This window comes from Capricornis sumatraensis, chromosome 16 (genome assembly GCF_032405125.1).
Source record: "Capricornis sumatraensis isolate serow.1 chromosome 16, serow.2, whole genome shotgun sequence".
Classification (NCBI taxonomy): domain Eukaryota; kingdom Metazoa; phylum Chordata; class Mammalia; order Artiodactyla; family Bovidae; genus Capricornis; species Capricornis sumatraensis.
In genome coordinates, this window is record NC_091084.1 from 78,938,898 (window position 1) to 78,953,867 (window position 14,970).

Below are 14,970 nucleotides of genomic sequence, written 5' to 3' on the forward strand. Positions count from 1 at the left end.
TGTGGTTGGTTAACTAGCTGAAAACTTTAGTAGAATTTTGAATAAACAGCAAAAGTGGATATCCTTGACTTCCTCATCTAAAAAGGAAAGTATCAATACTTAACATTTCATGCTTAAAATGTTAAGCAAAGTTATCTCATGTATTTTTTTGGTATGTGTCTGTTTGTTATATTTTGTTTTTTAGTGAGTGAATGTTGAATTTATCAAGCTAATTTTCCTCATTTTAACTCCTTTAATATTTTGATGTGGTAAGTTATATTTTAAAAAAATTTCATTTTTAATTTTTTTAAAATATATAAATTTATTTATTTTAATTGGAGGTTAATTACTTTACAATATTGTATTCGTTTTGCCATACATCAGCATGAATCTGCCACAGGTATACATGTGTTTCCCATCCTGCACCCCTCCTTCCACCTCCCTCTCCCTCCCCATACCATCCCTCTGGGTCATCCCAGTGCACCAGCCCCAAGCATACAGTGTCATGCATTGAACCTGGACTGGTTATTCGTTTCACATATGATATTATACATGTTTCAATTCCATTCTCCCAAATCATCCCACCCTCTCCCTCTCCCACAGAGTCCAAAAGACTGTTCTATACATCTGTGTCTCTTTTGCTGTCTCGCATACAGGGTTATTATTACCATCTTTCTAAATTCCATATATATGTGTTAGTATTCTGTATTGGTGTTTTTCTTTCTGGCTTACTTCACTCTATATAATTGGCTCCAGTTTCATCCACCTCATTAGAACTGATTCAAATGTATTCTTTTTAATGTCTGAGTAATACTCCATTGTATATATGTACCTCGGCTTTCTTATCCATTTGTCTGCTGATGGACATCTAGGTTGCTTCCATGTCCTGGCTATTATAAACAATGCTGCGATGAACATAGGGGTTCTAATCAAAATATATGTTTTATCCTGAGAAAATTCCTAAAAGTATTGTATATTTACCTTTCCTTAGTTGATTGGTTTAATGTGTCAACATTTTATGTATAATTTAATATCCAATGATCATTAGTAATGTTGTTCTGTCCTTTTCTTTTATTGTCTTTTACTTGTTAGTTTTCGCCATCAAGATTATATTTGTCTAAAAAAAAATGGTAAGAGAGTCTTCTTATTCAATTCAGTGAATATTATGTAGAAATGAAAAACAGAGTGCGGTAGGGAGATACACAAGGACAGAATTCATATCAAAAACACCTATAAGTTAATTGCTATTCAGTTCAGTTCCGTCACTCAGTTGTGTTCGACTCTGTGACCCGAAGGACTGCAGCACGCCAGGCCTCCCTGTCCATCACCAACTCCAGGAGCCTACTCAAACTCATGTCCATTGCTTCAGTGATGCCTTCCAACCATCTCATCCTCTGTTGTCCCCTTCTCCTCCCACCCTCAATCTTTCCCAGGATCAGGGTCTTTTCCAGTGAATCAGCTCTTCGCACGAGGTGGCCAAAGTATTGGTGTTTCAGCTTCAACACCAGTCCTTACAATGAGTATTCAGACCTGATTTCCTTTAGGATGGACTGCTTGAACCTCCTTGCACACCAAGGGACTCACAAGAGTCTTCTCCAGCACCACAGTTCAAAAGCATCAGTTCTTTGGTGCTCAGCTTTCTTCATAGTTCAGCTCTCACATCCATACATGACTACTGGAAAAACTATAGCTTTGACTAGACCAATCTTTGTTGGCAAAGTAATATCTCTGCTTTTTAATATACTGTCTGGGTTGGTCATAACTTTTCTTCCAAGGAAGAAAGGTCTTTTAATTTCCTGGCTGCAGTCACCATTTGCAGTGACTTTGGAGCCTTCCCTCCCCTCAAAAAAATCTGCCACTGTTTGCACTGTTTCCCCATCTATTTGCAATGAAGTGATGGGACCGGATGCCATGATCTTAGTTTTCTGAACGGTGAGCTTTCATGTTTATTCAATGAATACCTATATTTCAAAAGTTCAATATCAAACAAGTAGTTAATGGGATAAATGTGGTGGTGTAATTATCTTTAATGATTTAGAAGAAAATGCATCCACTAAAATGACACAAGAGACAGTGTTTCACCTAATTAAATGGTTTCTGGTCCATTGAGTAATACTCCAATTATAATTCTATGTACTTCATATAATCATGGTTACGGGGGGAAATATAAGACCCAGGGTTTGGCAGAATTTAGATTGTGAATTCAGCTTTAAAATTTTTCTTTGTATTTTTTGATATTTCTAATGTCCCTAAAAATAAAATGCCATTTTCCTGGCATGCACATTGAAATATACTACCATTTTTGCAAGCCTAAATTCTTCTAATATCTTAAAGAATGTTTGAATGCTGAGAAGAAATATACCTGAGACTCATTAATCCTAAAAAGAAATTCTCAGTAAATTAATCAAGAACATCTGGTTTCAGGTCAGTTCATGTTTCTTTCTGTATCTTTCAAATTAAGTGGAAAAGATGGAGCTACAGCTCATATAGATTACTCCACAAACTATAGACAATCCCTTTCTATGATCAGAAACATTTTAATTTGCACTAATATGGCATGAAGTGGTTTAGACAATTAAGATTTGTATTACTGAACCTGGCAGCAATGAGCAATAGGGAAATTGAAAAAATACATAGAATTCTGTAACTCCATACAGTTAGTTCCAATTTGAGTACAAACCTACCATTAATCCACTGATTTTCTCCAAAAGCCTTTGAAATTGGTAAGGTTGAACACCAAATCAAATGTCCAGTCTCTTTTGCTATTGATGTGAGTATCCCATCAGTAAACCAAAACAGTGGTTCCAGTCTCCCTAATATACCCAGGTATTGGTAATACTTTCAAATGTTGAAGGAAAGCCATTTATTAAAATAGTCTGAATCATAATGGGTATTTACAATGTATCTGCCCAGTCCCTCTTGCTATTGGAAAAAATATTCTGATGACATATTGTTTATGTCTAGGGTTGTTTGTAGCGGATATCAAGTAGGCCTTCATGGAGCTGAGTCTGTAGCCTGACACTTGATCTGGACAAAACTAAGATGAAGCAGACCATCCATCTAATTTTACTGAAGTTTTATGTCTGTATCTCGGGGCCATTCATATTAAGGCATGGCAGCTCTTGCTTCCCCAACTTCTCCAAGTTTGCCTCATCATAACAGAGGTTTACTCATTGGTAGAGAAAATCTGTAATTTTCACTGTATCTTGAATTCATTTTGTATAAAATTATTGTTGGTGAATATAATTAATTGTATATAATTATATATAATTTATAAATATAAATTATATCCTTTTTCTCATAACATAATATATACTCTATATTATATATTTATTTATATATTGGTGGCTGAGACAGTAAAGAATCTGTCTGCAGTAGACCTGGGTTTGATCTCTGTGTTGGGAAAATGCCCGGGAGAAGGGAATGGCAATCCACTCCAATATTCTTACCTGGACAATCACATGGACAGAGAAAGCCAGCGGGCTACAGTCCATGGTTTTTCAAAAAGTCAGACAGGAGAAATAACTAACACTCACTTATAATTTTAGATATATATCAAAAAGGTTTAGCTGCTAAGTCATAGTGGAGTGGGTTGCCATCTCCTCCAGGGGGGCTTCCTGACCTAGGGATTGAACTCAGGTCTCCTGCTTTGCAGGTGGTCTCCTGTACTGCGGGTGGATTATTTACTGACTCAGGCATCAGGGATGCCCACAGCAATACTGTGGTGGGTTGCCATTTTCTTCTCCAGGGGATCTTCCCCACCCAGGAATCGAACCTGTGTCTCCTACATTGAAAGTGGATTCTTTACCATTAAGCCACTGTGGAAGCCTTATACATTAAAATAGATGATCTAAAATCACATTTACAAATAATTAATATGTTAATTAGATTAAATTCAATGTTAAGCAAAATGTCAATATAAAAACCCAAAAATCATCCCAGGAGGCAGTATAACCTTAATGGAGGTTTTGATGGAAGGTACAAGATTATTTCTAAATAAGATTCTATAATTAATTTAAGCACAAGATGGAAGGCATAAACTAGTTACAACTTAAGACTTATGCCAATTCACTCACTTTATGGGTGCTTAATTCTTTAATATGACTAGAATATAAAAAAAGTTATATCAAGATTTATACGGCACCTTTTACACATCAGGTGATCTCCTTGATCCTTGATGTAACTCTTAGAACCATAACACAGTACTCTGCTTCTTTTTGGCATCTCAAAATTTTGTGATTTACAATATTTCTTTCTTAAAATATAAACCAAATTTATATTTTAGTTGTATATTAACAAAGTAACCAAGGGCTAAATTTTAAATGATAGGATGAATAGTCTGTATTTTAGTGGTTCTCATAATTTATCATGCATCAGAAATCACCTGGAGGGCTGGATAAATCACAAACTGTGGGCTCCATTCCAGAGTCTTTGATTCAGGACGTTGGAGACAGGGCTTGAGCATTTGCGTCCCTGACGTATTCTTAGGTGTCCCTGCTGCTGGTGGTTTGAGGACCATACCCGGAGAATATATACCAACTCCACGGAGACATAGGAAGCTTCTGCCTTCTCTGTTTCTCTTTTCTATTCATTTCTATTTTTCAGGAATAATGTTCGGTCCTTTGTTCAACAGGAATCATGCTGCTATCAGAAGGAAACCAGAGTTTCATACCCACATTTATTCTCCTGGGTTTCTCAGAATATCCAGAACTCCAGGTCCCACTCTTCCTTGTTTTGTTGTCTGTCTACACAGTCACTGTGGTGGGGAATTTAGGCATGATCATAGTCATCAAGGTCAATTCAAAACTCCACACGATCATGTACTTTTTCCTTAGTCACTTGTCCTTTGTCGATTTCTGTTTTTCTACTGTAGTTACACCCAAACTGTTGGAGAATTTGGTTGTGGAGGACAGAACCATCTCTTTCTCCGGCTGCATTGCACAATTTTGTTTCGCTTGCCTGTTTGGTGTAGCGGAAACGTTCATGTTAGCAGCAATGGCCTATGACCGCTTTGTGGCCGTCTGCAGCCCCTTGCTCTATATCACTGCGATGTCTCCGAAGCGCTGTGCTCTCTTGGTGGCTGGCTCTTACTCATGGGGTGTAGTGTGCTCCGTGACACTCACGTATTTCCTTCTTGCATTATCCTACTGCAAGTCTAGCACCATAAATAATTTTATCTGTGACCACTCTGTAATTGTTTCTGTCTCCTGCTCAGACCCCTATATCTCTCAGATGTTATGTTCTATTATTGCAATATTCAATGAGGCGAGCAGCCTGGTGATTATTCTGATGTCCTATATATTCATTTTTATCACTGTTATGGGGATGCCTTCTGCAAGTGGGCGCTGGAAAACCTTTTCCACCTGTGCTTCCCACCTGACAGCCATCAGCATCTTCCATGGAACCATCCTTTTCCTTTTCTGCATTCCTAACCCCAAAACTTCTTGGCTCACAGTCAAAGTGACTTCTGTGTTTTACACAGTAATGATTCCTATGCTGAACCCCTTGATCTACAGCTTGAGGAACAAAGAAGTAAAAAATACATTCACAAGATTAATTTTCACAAAACCACTTTGTTACTATGCATAATATTTTAAAATTCATTATTTCTGAAAAAATAAATGATATCCTATGCTACAGATTGTTCAGTTCTTGCAGTGCAATTGATGATTCAAATCTTTTGATAAATATGCTTTACGTTAATATATCTATGGCAGGATAGCAGTTTATTGATGATTATTGAGTTTTACATACGTCAATGTTTAGTAAAATAGCCATAAACCATATGTAAACCAAAATTTTAAAAAATGACTGCTTTTTGTAGTATTTGTAAGTCATTTTTGAGTGAATTCAAATGGATTAAAAGTTTATGGGTATATGATGAAATAAACTATTTTTTTCTGCCTTGGCCTGTTGGCATGTACATCATAAGAAAAATGATTAAGGAGAAGGTTCAAGCTTCAGACAAAGAAGGCATAAACCTTTTTATGACTTCCTCTTCAAAACACAAGTCTGAGAAAATTAAAGACCGGAGGGCAACATGGACTCCAGGAACGAATCAATCCAACACAGAGTAACAAAAAAATATGAGTAACCAACCAACAATGCAATTACTCCAATCATGCAATGACCAAATGTTGTCTTAGACTAAAGTGTTTAGGCATGCATGACAGCAATCTGTCCTTCACTATATCCCAGAGTTTGCTTGTACTCATGTCCATTAAGCCAGTGAAGCTATCCAACTATCTCATCCTCTGTTGATCACTTCTCTGCCTGTCCTCAACCTTTCCCAGCATCAGGGTCTTTTCCAGTGAGTCAGCTCTTCTCATTTGGTGGCCAAAGTGTTGGAGCTTCAGCTTCAGCTTCAGCCTCAGTCCTTCCAATGAGAATTCAGGGTTGATCTCCTGTAGGACTGACCTGGTTTGATCTCCTTGCTGTTCAATGGACTCTTAAGAGTTATCTCCAGCACCACAATTTGAAAGCTACAATTCAGCCCTCAGCCTTCTTTATGGTCCAACACTCACATCTATACATGACTACTGGAAAAACCATAACTTGGACTATATGGACCTTTGTCAACAAAGTGATGCCTCTGCTTTTTAATACACTGTCTACAATCATCATAGCTTTCTTTCCACGGAATCATAGATGAATGAATCATAGATGCAAACATAGAAATGAAAACTAAAAAAATATTTAGCATAAAACAGAAAAGATCTTTCAAAAGCTAGGATGATAATTTTTTGAATGAACATAAAAAGGATGGATCTTTAAAAAACAATAAAAGGAGCTTCATTGCCATTAAAAAATGTTTGGTAAAAGTTTCTTAAGCATAAATGACACCATTAATAAGGTGAAAATACAAGCCATAGATTGTGAGTAGGTATTTGCAGAACTAATATTTGATAAATGATTTCAATGTAAAACATACAGAGGAAGTCTTTGTACTCAATACAAGAAAAAAGCCTGCTTAAGGTTTTCATGAACCATCTGAGCACACATTTGACAAAACGGAACACACAAATACACACATGAAAAAATGCTAAGTATAGCTAGTCATCAATGACATTCTTATTAAAATTAAAGCTTAAACCACAAGGAGAAACTACTGTACTCCATTTAGAATAGCTAAAATGAATAAAAGTTTCAAATACGGGTGAAAATGTGGAGCAAGTTAAATGCTTATGCATTTCAGAGAAGACTACAGGGTTAAATAACTTTGAAAATAGTTTAGCAGTATCTTATGAAGTTACAAAAAGACTTCCCAGATTATTATGTTACAGAAACTGTGATAGCAGTTTAAGCCTCGAAGTTGGTGGCAATTTGTTATGCAGCATGGAAAACTAATGTCCAACAAGGTTGCTAGCTCTGGGTGACTAGGGTGTAGATATTGGCTCCAAAGCTAGTCTAGGGGACAGAGGTGTCAGCAATGGGGGGAAGATGCATTGTGGAACTCAAGCCTATCTCAGTGAAAGAATAACCATGCAGACTTGTGGGATTTTGGATCAAGCCATACTATGTACAATACTACTATGCCTGGTGGGAAACAGCCTTTGGCGTGTTATGCCTTCACGGTAGAGTCTGGCAAGTGTTAGGTTGTCAGGAGCCTAGGGAAAGCATTTGTTGCTGCTGTTTAGTCACTAAATTGTGTTCAAATCTTTTGCATATCCATGGACCGCAGCCCACCAGGCTTCTCTGTCCGAAAGATTTCCCAGGCAAGAATACTGGAGTGGGTGGCCATTTTCTCTACCAAGGGTTATTCCCAACTCCAAGCAGGGATAGAACCTATGTCTCTTGCACTGCAGATGATTTTCTTTTTTTTTCTTACCACCGAGCCACCAGGTAAGACAGTGGATCTAATTGTGTGATATTTCAGTATGGTAGAACCAGTGGATTGATTGACACTCAGAGGTTTTAGAGATTTAAACATGTTTCCAAAATGCATTTTCCATTTATGAGACTGTATTATTTAATTGTATTAATATAAGCTTGAAAGTGTGGATTGCTTATATGTATTGCTTATAAGAAAACACGGTTTAGTTTCAGTAAAGAACATGACTGTTTCTGAAGACAATAATATTTATTTAGGTTAAGCAATAAAATCAGAGACCAAATTATATTGTTTATACATCTCAAAACACATGCATTTCATGCACAGAATGGGAAAGAAAGAGCACACTGGAAATATATATGGTAGCAGTTAACATCTCTGAACAGTTTCATTTTAGCTTATTTATCTTTTGTTTGGGGTTTTATTATAGTCGCCAAGTTTTCTTATTCAGTTTATATACTTTTTTATAATTATTTTTAAAGAAATTAATGAAATGGGCTATTTGAGCTGCCATCTCCAGTGATTCAGAAGGAACTACCTTCTTGCAAATTGCCACATGAAAAAAGCATTCAAGCTAGTTTATTCATGTGTGATATAAAAATAAATACCTCAAGAAATACTCTCTGGGGCCTAAATCCCCGAGGTCCTGGAAGCATACACAAACCCTACATTTTGTTCATAGGAATCAGATTCAGCTTCCACATCTCTCTCCCCCTCTCTCTGTTTCTTCTTTTCTCTGAGTTTCTCTGGATGTTAAGAAAGAAGTATATTCTGGTCACATTAAATTTTTGTGGGCTCCTCCTATATTGGTTAACTCCTTAAGGTTTTACATGATGTTTGAATTCTGAGTGGAAACTCCCCTGGAGACAATTAATAGTAGAAACAGAATCTTCAGGTGAGTTGGTTCAGGTGGGATGATCTATCTTGTTTCTTTTCCCTCCTTTGGGGAACACTGAGATCCTGAAACCTCTAAAGCAGTGGACACTGTCAGTCTCCGTGCGGTAATGTCTCCCAAGTCCGTTTTCCTGAAGGCTGAGCTTTGATCTCCTCCCCTGTCACTGGGGTATCATCCTGGATTTTGCTTTGATAACATCCACACTGTGCTTTGCAGAGTAGTCACAATGAACTTTTTAAAAAGAATATTATAATTCCTCAACACCTCAAAATTGACTTGAAAGAAGATAAGAATCATCTGTATAAAATAACAATGAACCCCATAGTATACAATTCCATTTTTCTGACAGTAATGTATCCAGGTATGTCAAGGGCGTGGAAAATATGGCTGAAGTGAAAAGGAAACGTGTCCTCGTGACAGTAATTTGCATGAAATGCTTTATATACTGTTCAAGTGCTGCATCAGTGTGTAAGAAAAAAGGAAATTGCAGGCATTATCTTCTGAGAATACTGACTTGATTAAAGAGGGTTGAAAATTGAATATAGCTAGGATAAGGGTTTAGGTAAAATGGAGCAGAGAAATTTAGATTTGATAAATTAGTTAATGGGGAGAAATTAAAGTTTTTAAGAGTCAGAAACTGTCATAACAGCCACAGTAATCAAGAAAAGAAGAAAGTGATTTTCTCACAGTGCAGGTTACCAGCAGCACAGAGCAGCTGGCTGAGCCTCGGTGACCACAAGATTAAAAAGGGATGATTAATAAGAGTCAGATAATGATGAGAAAACACAGGGGGAACAGAGACAGTTACTGAAGGACAGTGATTGATGAATTAGCATGAACAGGGCCAAGAGGAAATTGAGAAAAAGAGCTGAGCTACTCTTTGACCTCACAAACTGTTCCTGCAGTTCTGTTGCTGCCAACTTTGAACCTTGATCTGTTTCTTAGATTGTTTAAAATAATAGGTGTTTAAAAATAATACCAGTTATTCAGAGTATTAAGAATTAAAATGGATGAGGGTGGGAAAACCTATATATTTTGAATTGCACAACTGTCAGACTTTGTGCTAATTATATTAACGTCATCTCCTAACTTAATACTTATATACCTATAAAATATATATTATCATGTCATTATTATTGATAAAGAAGCTGAGGCTCATAAAATTTGAGTGATTCACCAAATATCATACAGTAAATGCCAAAGCTTGGAGCTGAATTTAAATCTATGTTTCCAACTCCTTGCTTCTTTCACTGTGCCAGTCTGTCTGTCACTAACTCTCTTCCACTTCCCACCCATTCCCTTTTCTGCATATGGGAAATACATTTTTTGAGTGTCAAAAGTACCATGAAGCTATTAAGAAATAATGAATTATTTCTCCCTTCACATGATCAGAAAAAACTAAAATTGCATCTGTGTTTATGAGAGTTGAACTAATAGTCCGTTTATTAATGAATATTTCAGATGTGTGCTTGTTATTGGTTAAACTTATTTTAAAATCTTTGCTAAATAAATATACTTCTGTTGTTATAAACTGCTTACCAGTACAAGATGTTTTTGGTTTCTGAAAATAATGTATACAAATAATGACTGTATGACTCAAAGCAAAATTATCACCTATAGTTTTAATCAAACTCAATATTCCTGTCACCAGAAGTTTTGAGGGTGATAATGTAACCACTTGTGTTTATTACTGTATTCTCTGATTTTCTTGAGAAACAGTATAGAATGTGAAAGAGTTGAGCAAAACATATTTTAAGTTACTCTGTAATTCAGATATTCTATAAGCCTTTAATGCTATAAGATTCCTAATAAATTTATTAGATTAGAAATATTGATAGTAGATTAAGAGATATTGATCAAAGAGTTTAAAAGGCTATACTGAGAGCATCAGTGAGAAGCTGAGAGACATCAGTGGCAGTATGTGAGATAAAATGATAAACAGTCAAATAGGAAAGAAAACAAAAGGGAGCATACAATTATAATATAGCTTCCTGACTTTACCAGGTCACTGCGTTGAACCCAAGGCCAGTAATTTTAGCATCAAACTGCAATCACTGGAAAACTTGAAGATAGAGCTTTATTTTCTTCAATGTCCATTTATGCTTTCCAAGATGTGAAATTCTTGTGGTGACTCATGACCTCTGCCTTTTCAATGATCTTCAGTTTGAACATTATGATAGAAGTACTACGGCCTCTAAAAACATTACACCTCCTGCCTTTTAAAATAAATCTGAGTGCCATGTTTTCCTTTATTGTTCTGTTACTCCCACTAAACAACACAGGCCTTCAGAATGGTGGAACTGTGAAAAACATGTTTTTCTACAACACTATAGAAAATATTTCTCGCTCACTCTACACTAAATTCAATTTCTGTCACTCATGATCAACTTCAAACCTTACTCATCACTAGCAGGCTGTGTTAATTCAAACAAGTGTCTTAACTCAGATATGCTTCCATTTCCCTTTGTAAAATATGAGACTGCTTGTTTTGAAATTCAAAGTCTCTTTTTTTCAAAGTCGTATTTACTGGTCAAAATTGCTACTGCTAAGTCGCTTTAGTCGTGTCTGACTCTGTTCGACCCCATAGATGGCAGCCCACCAGGCTCCGCCGTCCCTGGGATTCTCCAGGCAAGAACACTGGAGTGGCTTGCCATTTCCTTCTCCAACGGAGGAAAGTGAAAAGTGAAAGTGAAGTCGCTCAGTCGTGCCCGACTCTTAGCGACCCCATGGACTGCAGCATTATCACTGTCTCAGATTTTCTCCAACAACAATTATGTGGTTTGCTGAAGGAAATCAGAGTGCCGGAGCCATCTTCACCCTTTGGGCTTGTCAGAATATCCCGACCTCCAGGTTCCCTTGTTCCTGGTTTTCCTCACCGTCTATGCAGTCACCGTGGTGGGGAGCCTGGGCATGATCACCATCATCAGGATCAGTCCCAAACTCCACATCCCCATGTACTTTTTTCTCAGTCACTTGTCCTTGGTTGATTTCTGCTATTCCACCACAGTTACACCCAAACTCTTGGAGAATTTGGTTGTGGAAGACAGAACCATCTCGTTTACAGGATGCATCATGCAATTGTTCTTGGCTTGTATGTTTGCAGTGGCAGAGGCATTCATGTTGGCAGTGATGGCCTATGACTGATTTGTGGCCATTTGTAAGCCTCTACTCTACACTGTGGTCATGTCCCCAAAGCTCTGTGCATCCTTAGTGGCCTGTCCCTACATGTGGGGTATAGTCTCCTTGCTGACACTCACCTGTCCTCTCCAGACATTATCCTTCTGTGGGTCTAACGTCATAAATAATTTCCCCTGTGAGCACTCTGCCATTGTCTCCGTCTCCTGCTCTGACCCCTTCATCAGCCAAGTGATCTCTTTTGCCATCGCCATATTCAACGAGGTGAGCAGCCTGGCAATTATCCTCACTACGTATATTTCCATTTTTGGCACTATCATAAAATGCCCTCTGCTGGGGGACGCCAAAAAGCCTTCTCTACTTGTGCCTCCCATCTGACCGCCATCACCATGTTCCACGGGACAATCCTGTTCCTTTATTGTGTACCCAGGCCCCAAAACTCATGGCTCAGGGTCAAAGTAGGTTCTGTGTTTTATATAGTAGTGAGTCCCATGCTAAACCCTCTGATCTATAGCCTCAGGAACAAAGATGTGAAAGAGAGTGTCAGGAAATTAATGAATCACTTAATACAATTTGGTTGAAGATCTGTATGTCCAAAAGAAATATGATCTATTACATAGTGTTGATTAAATCTTCTTGTAGAGATGATGACTCAAATTATGTAGTCAACTCACTAGATCGTAAATTTAGAGCCATAAATTGGCTATTTGATCTCTTAGTTTTTGTTCAGTTCAATGCCAAATAAAAGAGCTGTATATCATGTGTAAAATGATGTGTGTTGTGCGTGTATGAAAAGTGAAACTGTGAGTTGTTCGGTCATGTTTGACTATTTGCCACCCCACGGACTATAGCCTGCTAGGTTCTTCTGTCCGTGGAAGTCTCCAGGAAAGAATAATGGAGCGGGTAGCCATTGCCTTCTCCAGGGGATCTTCCTGACCCAGGGATTAAACCTGGGTTTCCTGCATTTCAGAGAGCTTCTTCAACTTCTGAGCCAACATGGAAGCACTGTGGGTGAAAAGTGTCTCCCAAATATCCATGTCGCCCAACACTCAGAATGTCACCTTATTTGGAAATAAGAGCTTTGCAGATGTAATTAAAGTAAGAGTCAAGATGAGCTTAAAGTGAACCCAAAATCCAATGAGAGTGTCCTTATAAGAGACAGAAAAAGATACACAGAGACACAGGGAAGGAGGGTGTGTGACTCCCACTTCTCTCTCTTTCCTCCTAAACCACACACAACTCTTAAACAACAACAACTAATTTTTAGTATTGTTGTTCATAACTGCTTCCTGGCTGTTTGTAAACCTGCACTCTACACAGCTGTTGTGCCCCAGAAGCTGTGTTCCATCCTTCTGGCTGGTGCTACAGCTGAGCATAGACTGTTTCTCACACTCATCCTTTCAGTTGTACTCCCTACTGTGAGTCCATCTTAGTAAACATATTTTGTATGAGTATTCTGCTGCCCTTTTGGACCTTGTTTTACTTTAGCCAATTCAATGAACTAAGAAAGTTCATAGCCATCATTTCCTAGCTTTCCCTTCTGTCACTATTTTAAAGATACTTTCTACCTGTGGGCATCACAGAGTCCTGTCTACCTGTGCCTTCCACACATCATCATCCTTTCTCTCTATAGCACGTGCGTGCTGTGTGCTAAGTCACTTCACTCATGTCTGGCTCTTTGAGACCCTGGACTGTAGCCTGCCAGGCTCCTCTGCCCATGGGATTCTCCAGGCAAGAATACTGGAGTTGGTTGCCAAGCCTTCCTCCAGGGCATCTCCCAGACGCGGGGACTGAACCAGAATCGCTTATGTCTCCTGCAGGTACCTTATCACTAGCGCCAACTGGGCAGCCCTCTATAGTATGCTCAGTTCCAAATGCTCATAAGTGATTGTTCAAGTAGAGTCTGTTTTATACCATGCCAATCCTCACACTGAACTCAGTGACATACAGTATACATACTGCCACACTCACTGACATAATAGCTTGAAATGGAGAAAGATGAAACACCTTGTAAGGAAGTTAATAGGCTCCAAAATATTTTAGTGCTCAATACACTGTTAATAAATATATTTCTATTAAATCATGTATGTGCCTATTCAAATACCACCTACCAAGAAAGTTCTTTTCTGAAAATCTAATAAAATGAGATAATCACTCCTTACCCCCTTAATGATAATTTTTTTGTAGGAACAGATGATATGTTAAATACATGCAATAATTTATTTGCCTCATTTCCTTCTCCCTCTATACACTCCAAGAGAGTAGAAATTTCTGGTATTATTATTGGATCTTATATCTCTAATTCCTAGAAATTTACCTAGAAAACACATTTGGCCTTCAATGAATACTTGCTGGATGAATAAAAATGAAAATTTCTGACTAAATTCATAACATTTACTACTGTGCTCACCTAGGTAAGGGTGCTTCGCTGGTGGTTCAGATAGTAAAGAATCTCCCTGCAATGCAGGGGACCCAGGTTCAATCCCTGGGTCAGGAAGATGCCCTGGAGAAGGAATGGCAACCCACTCCAGTATTCTTGTCTGGAGAATCCCAGGGACAGAGTAGCCTAGCTACAGTCCATTGGGTCACAAAGAGATGGACACGACTAGGTGACTAACTCTTCACCTGGGTAAGACTTTAGATGATGTCTCCTTAATGAATATAGTTGTCACATGAGATTTAAAAAGCTAAAATAGCATACATAATACACTCAGTGACTTATATGAGTGCTTCTATTGCTGAGCACTCTAACTTGAAGTATATTTCTTTGTCTAATTTTAAGTCTTTAGCTGTAGCTGCACATTCTATAAACATTTGACTCTCCTGCAGTTTTCAGAACCACAAAATGACACTTCCATTATCAAAAGGGTATCTCGCAAATAGTCCTTGAATGTAGTTTATTAACACTGGTCATGATCAATTTAGAGATCCTGCCCTTTCTAAGCTAATACCGATTTCAGAAAATCTGAAGAGTTTATTCAAAATTCTCCAAGCCAGGCTTCAACAATACATGAATCGTGAACTTCCAGATGTTCAAGCTGGTTTTAGAAAAGGCAGAGAAACCAGTGATCAAATTGCCAACATCCGCTGGATCATCAAAAAAGCAAGAGAGTTTCAGAAAAAACATCTA

General features: G+C 37.9%; 1 protein-coding gene and 1 pseudogene across 1 annotated transcript; both read left to right on the forward strand.

Annotated features, from left to right (window-relative positions):
* The first annotated feature begins 4,617 nt into the window (after positions 1-4,617).
* On the forward strand, positions 4,618-5,568 carry LOC138092257 (olfactory receptor 5D13-like). The gene has a single exon (XM_068988068.1). The coding sequence runs from the start codon at positions 4,618-4,620 to the stop codon at positions 5,566-5,568; it is 951 nt and encodes a 316-aa protein (XP_068844169.1).
* Positions 5,569-11,478: 5,910 nt separating this feature from the next.
* On the forward strand, positions 11,479-13,883 carry LOC138092811 (olfactory receptor 5D13-like; annotated as a pseudogene).
* The last annotated feature ends 1,087 nt before the right edge of the window (positions 13,884-14,970 follow it).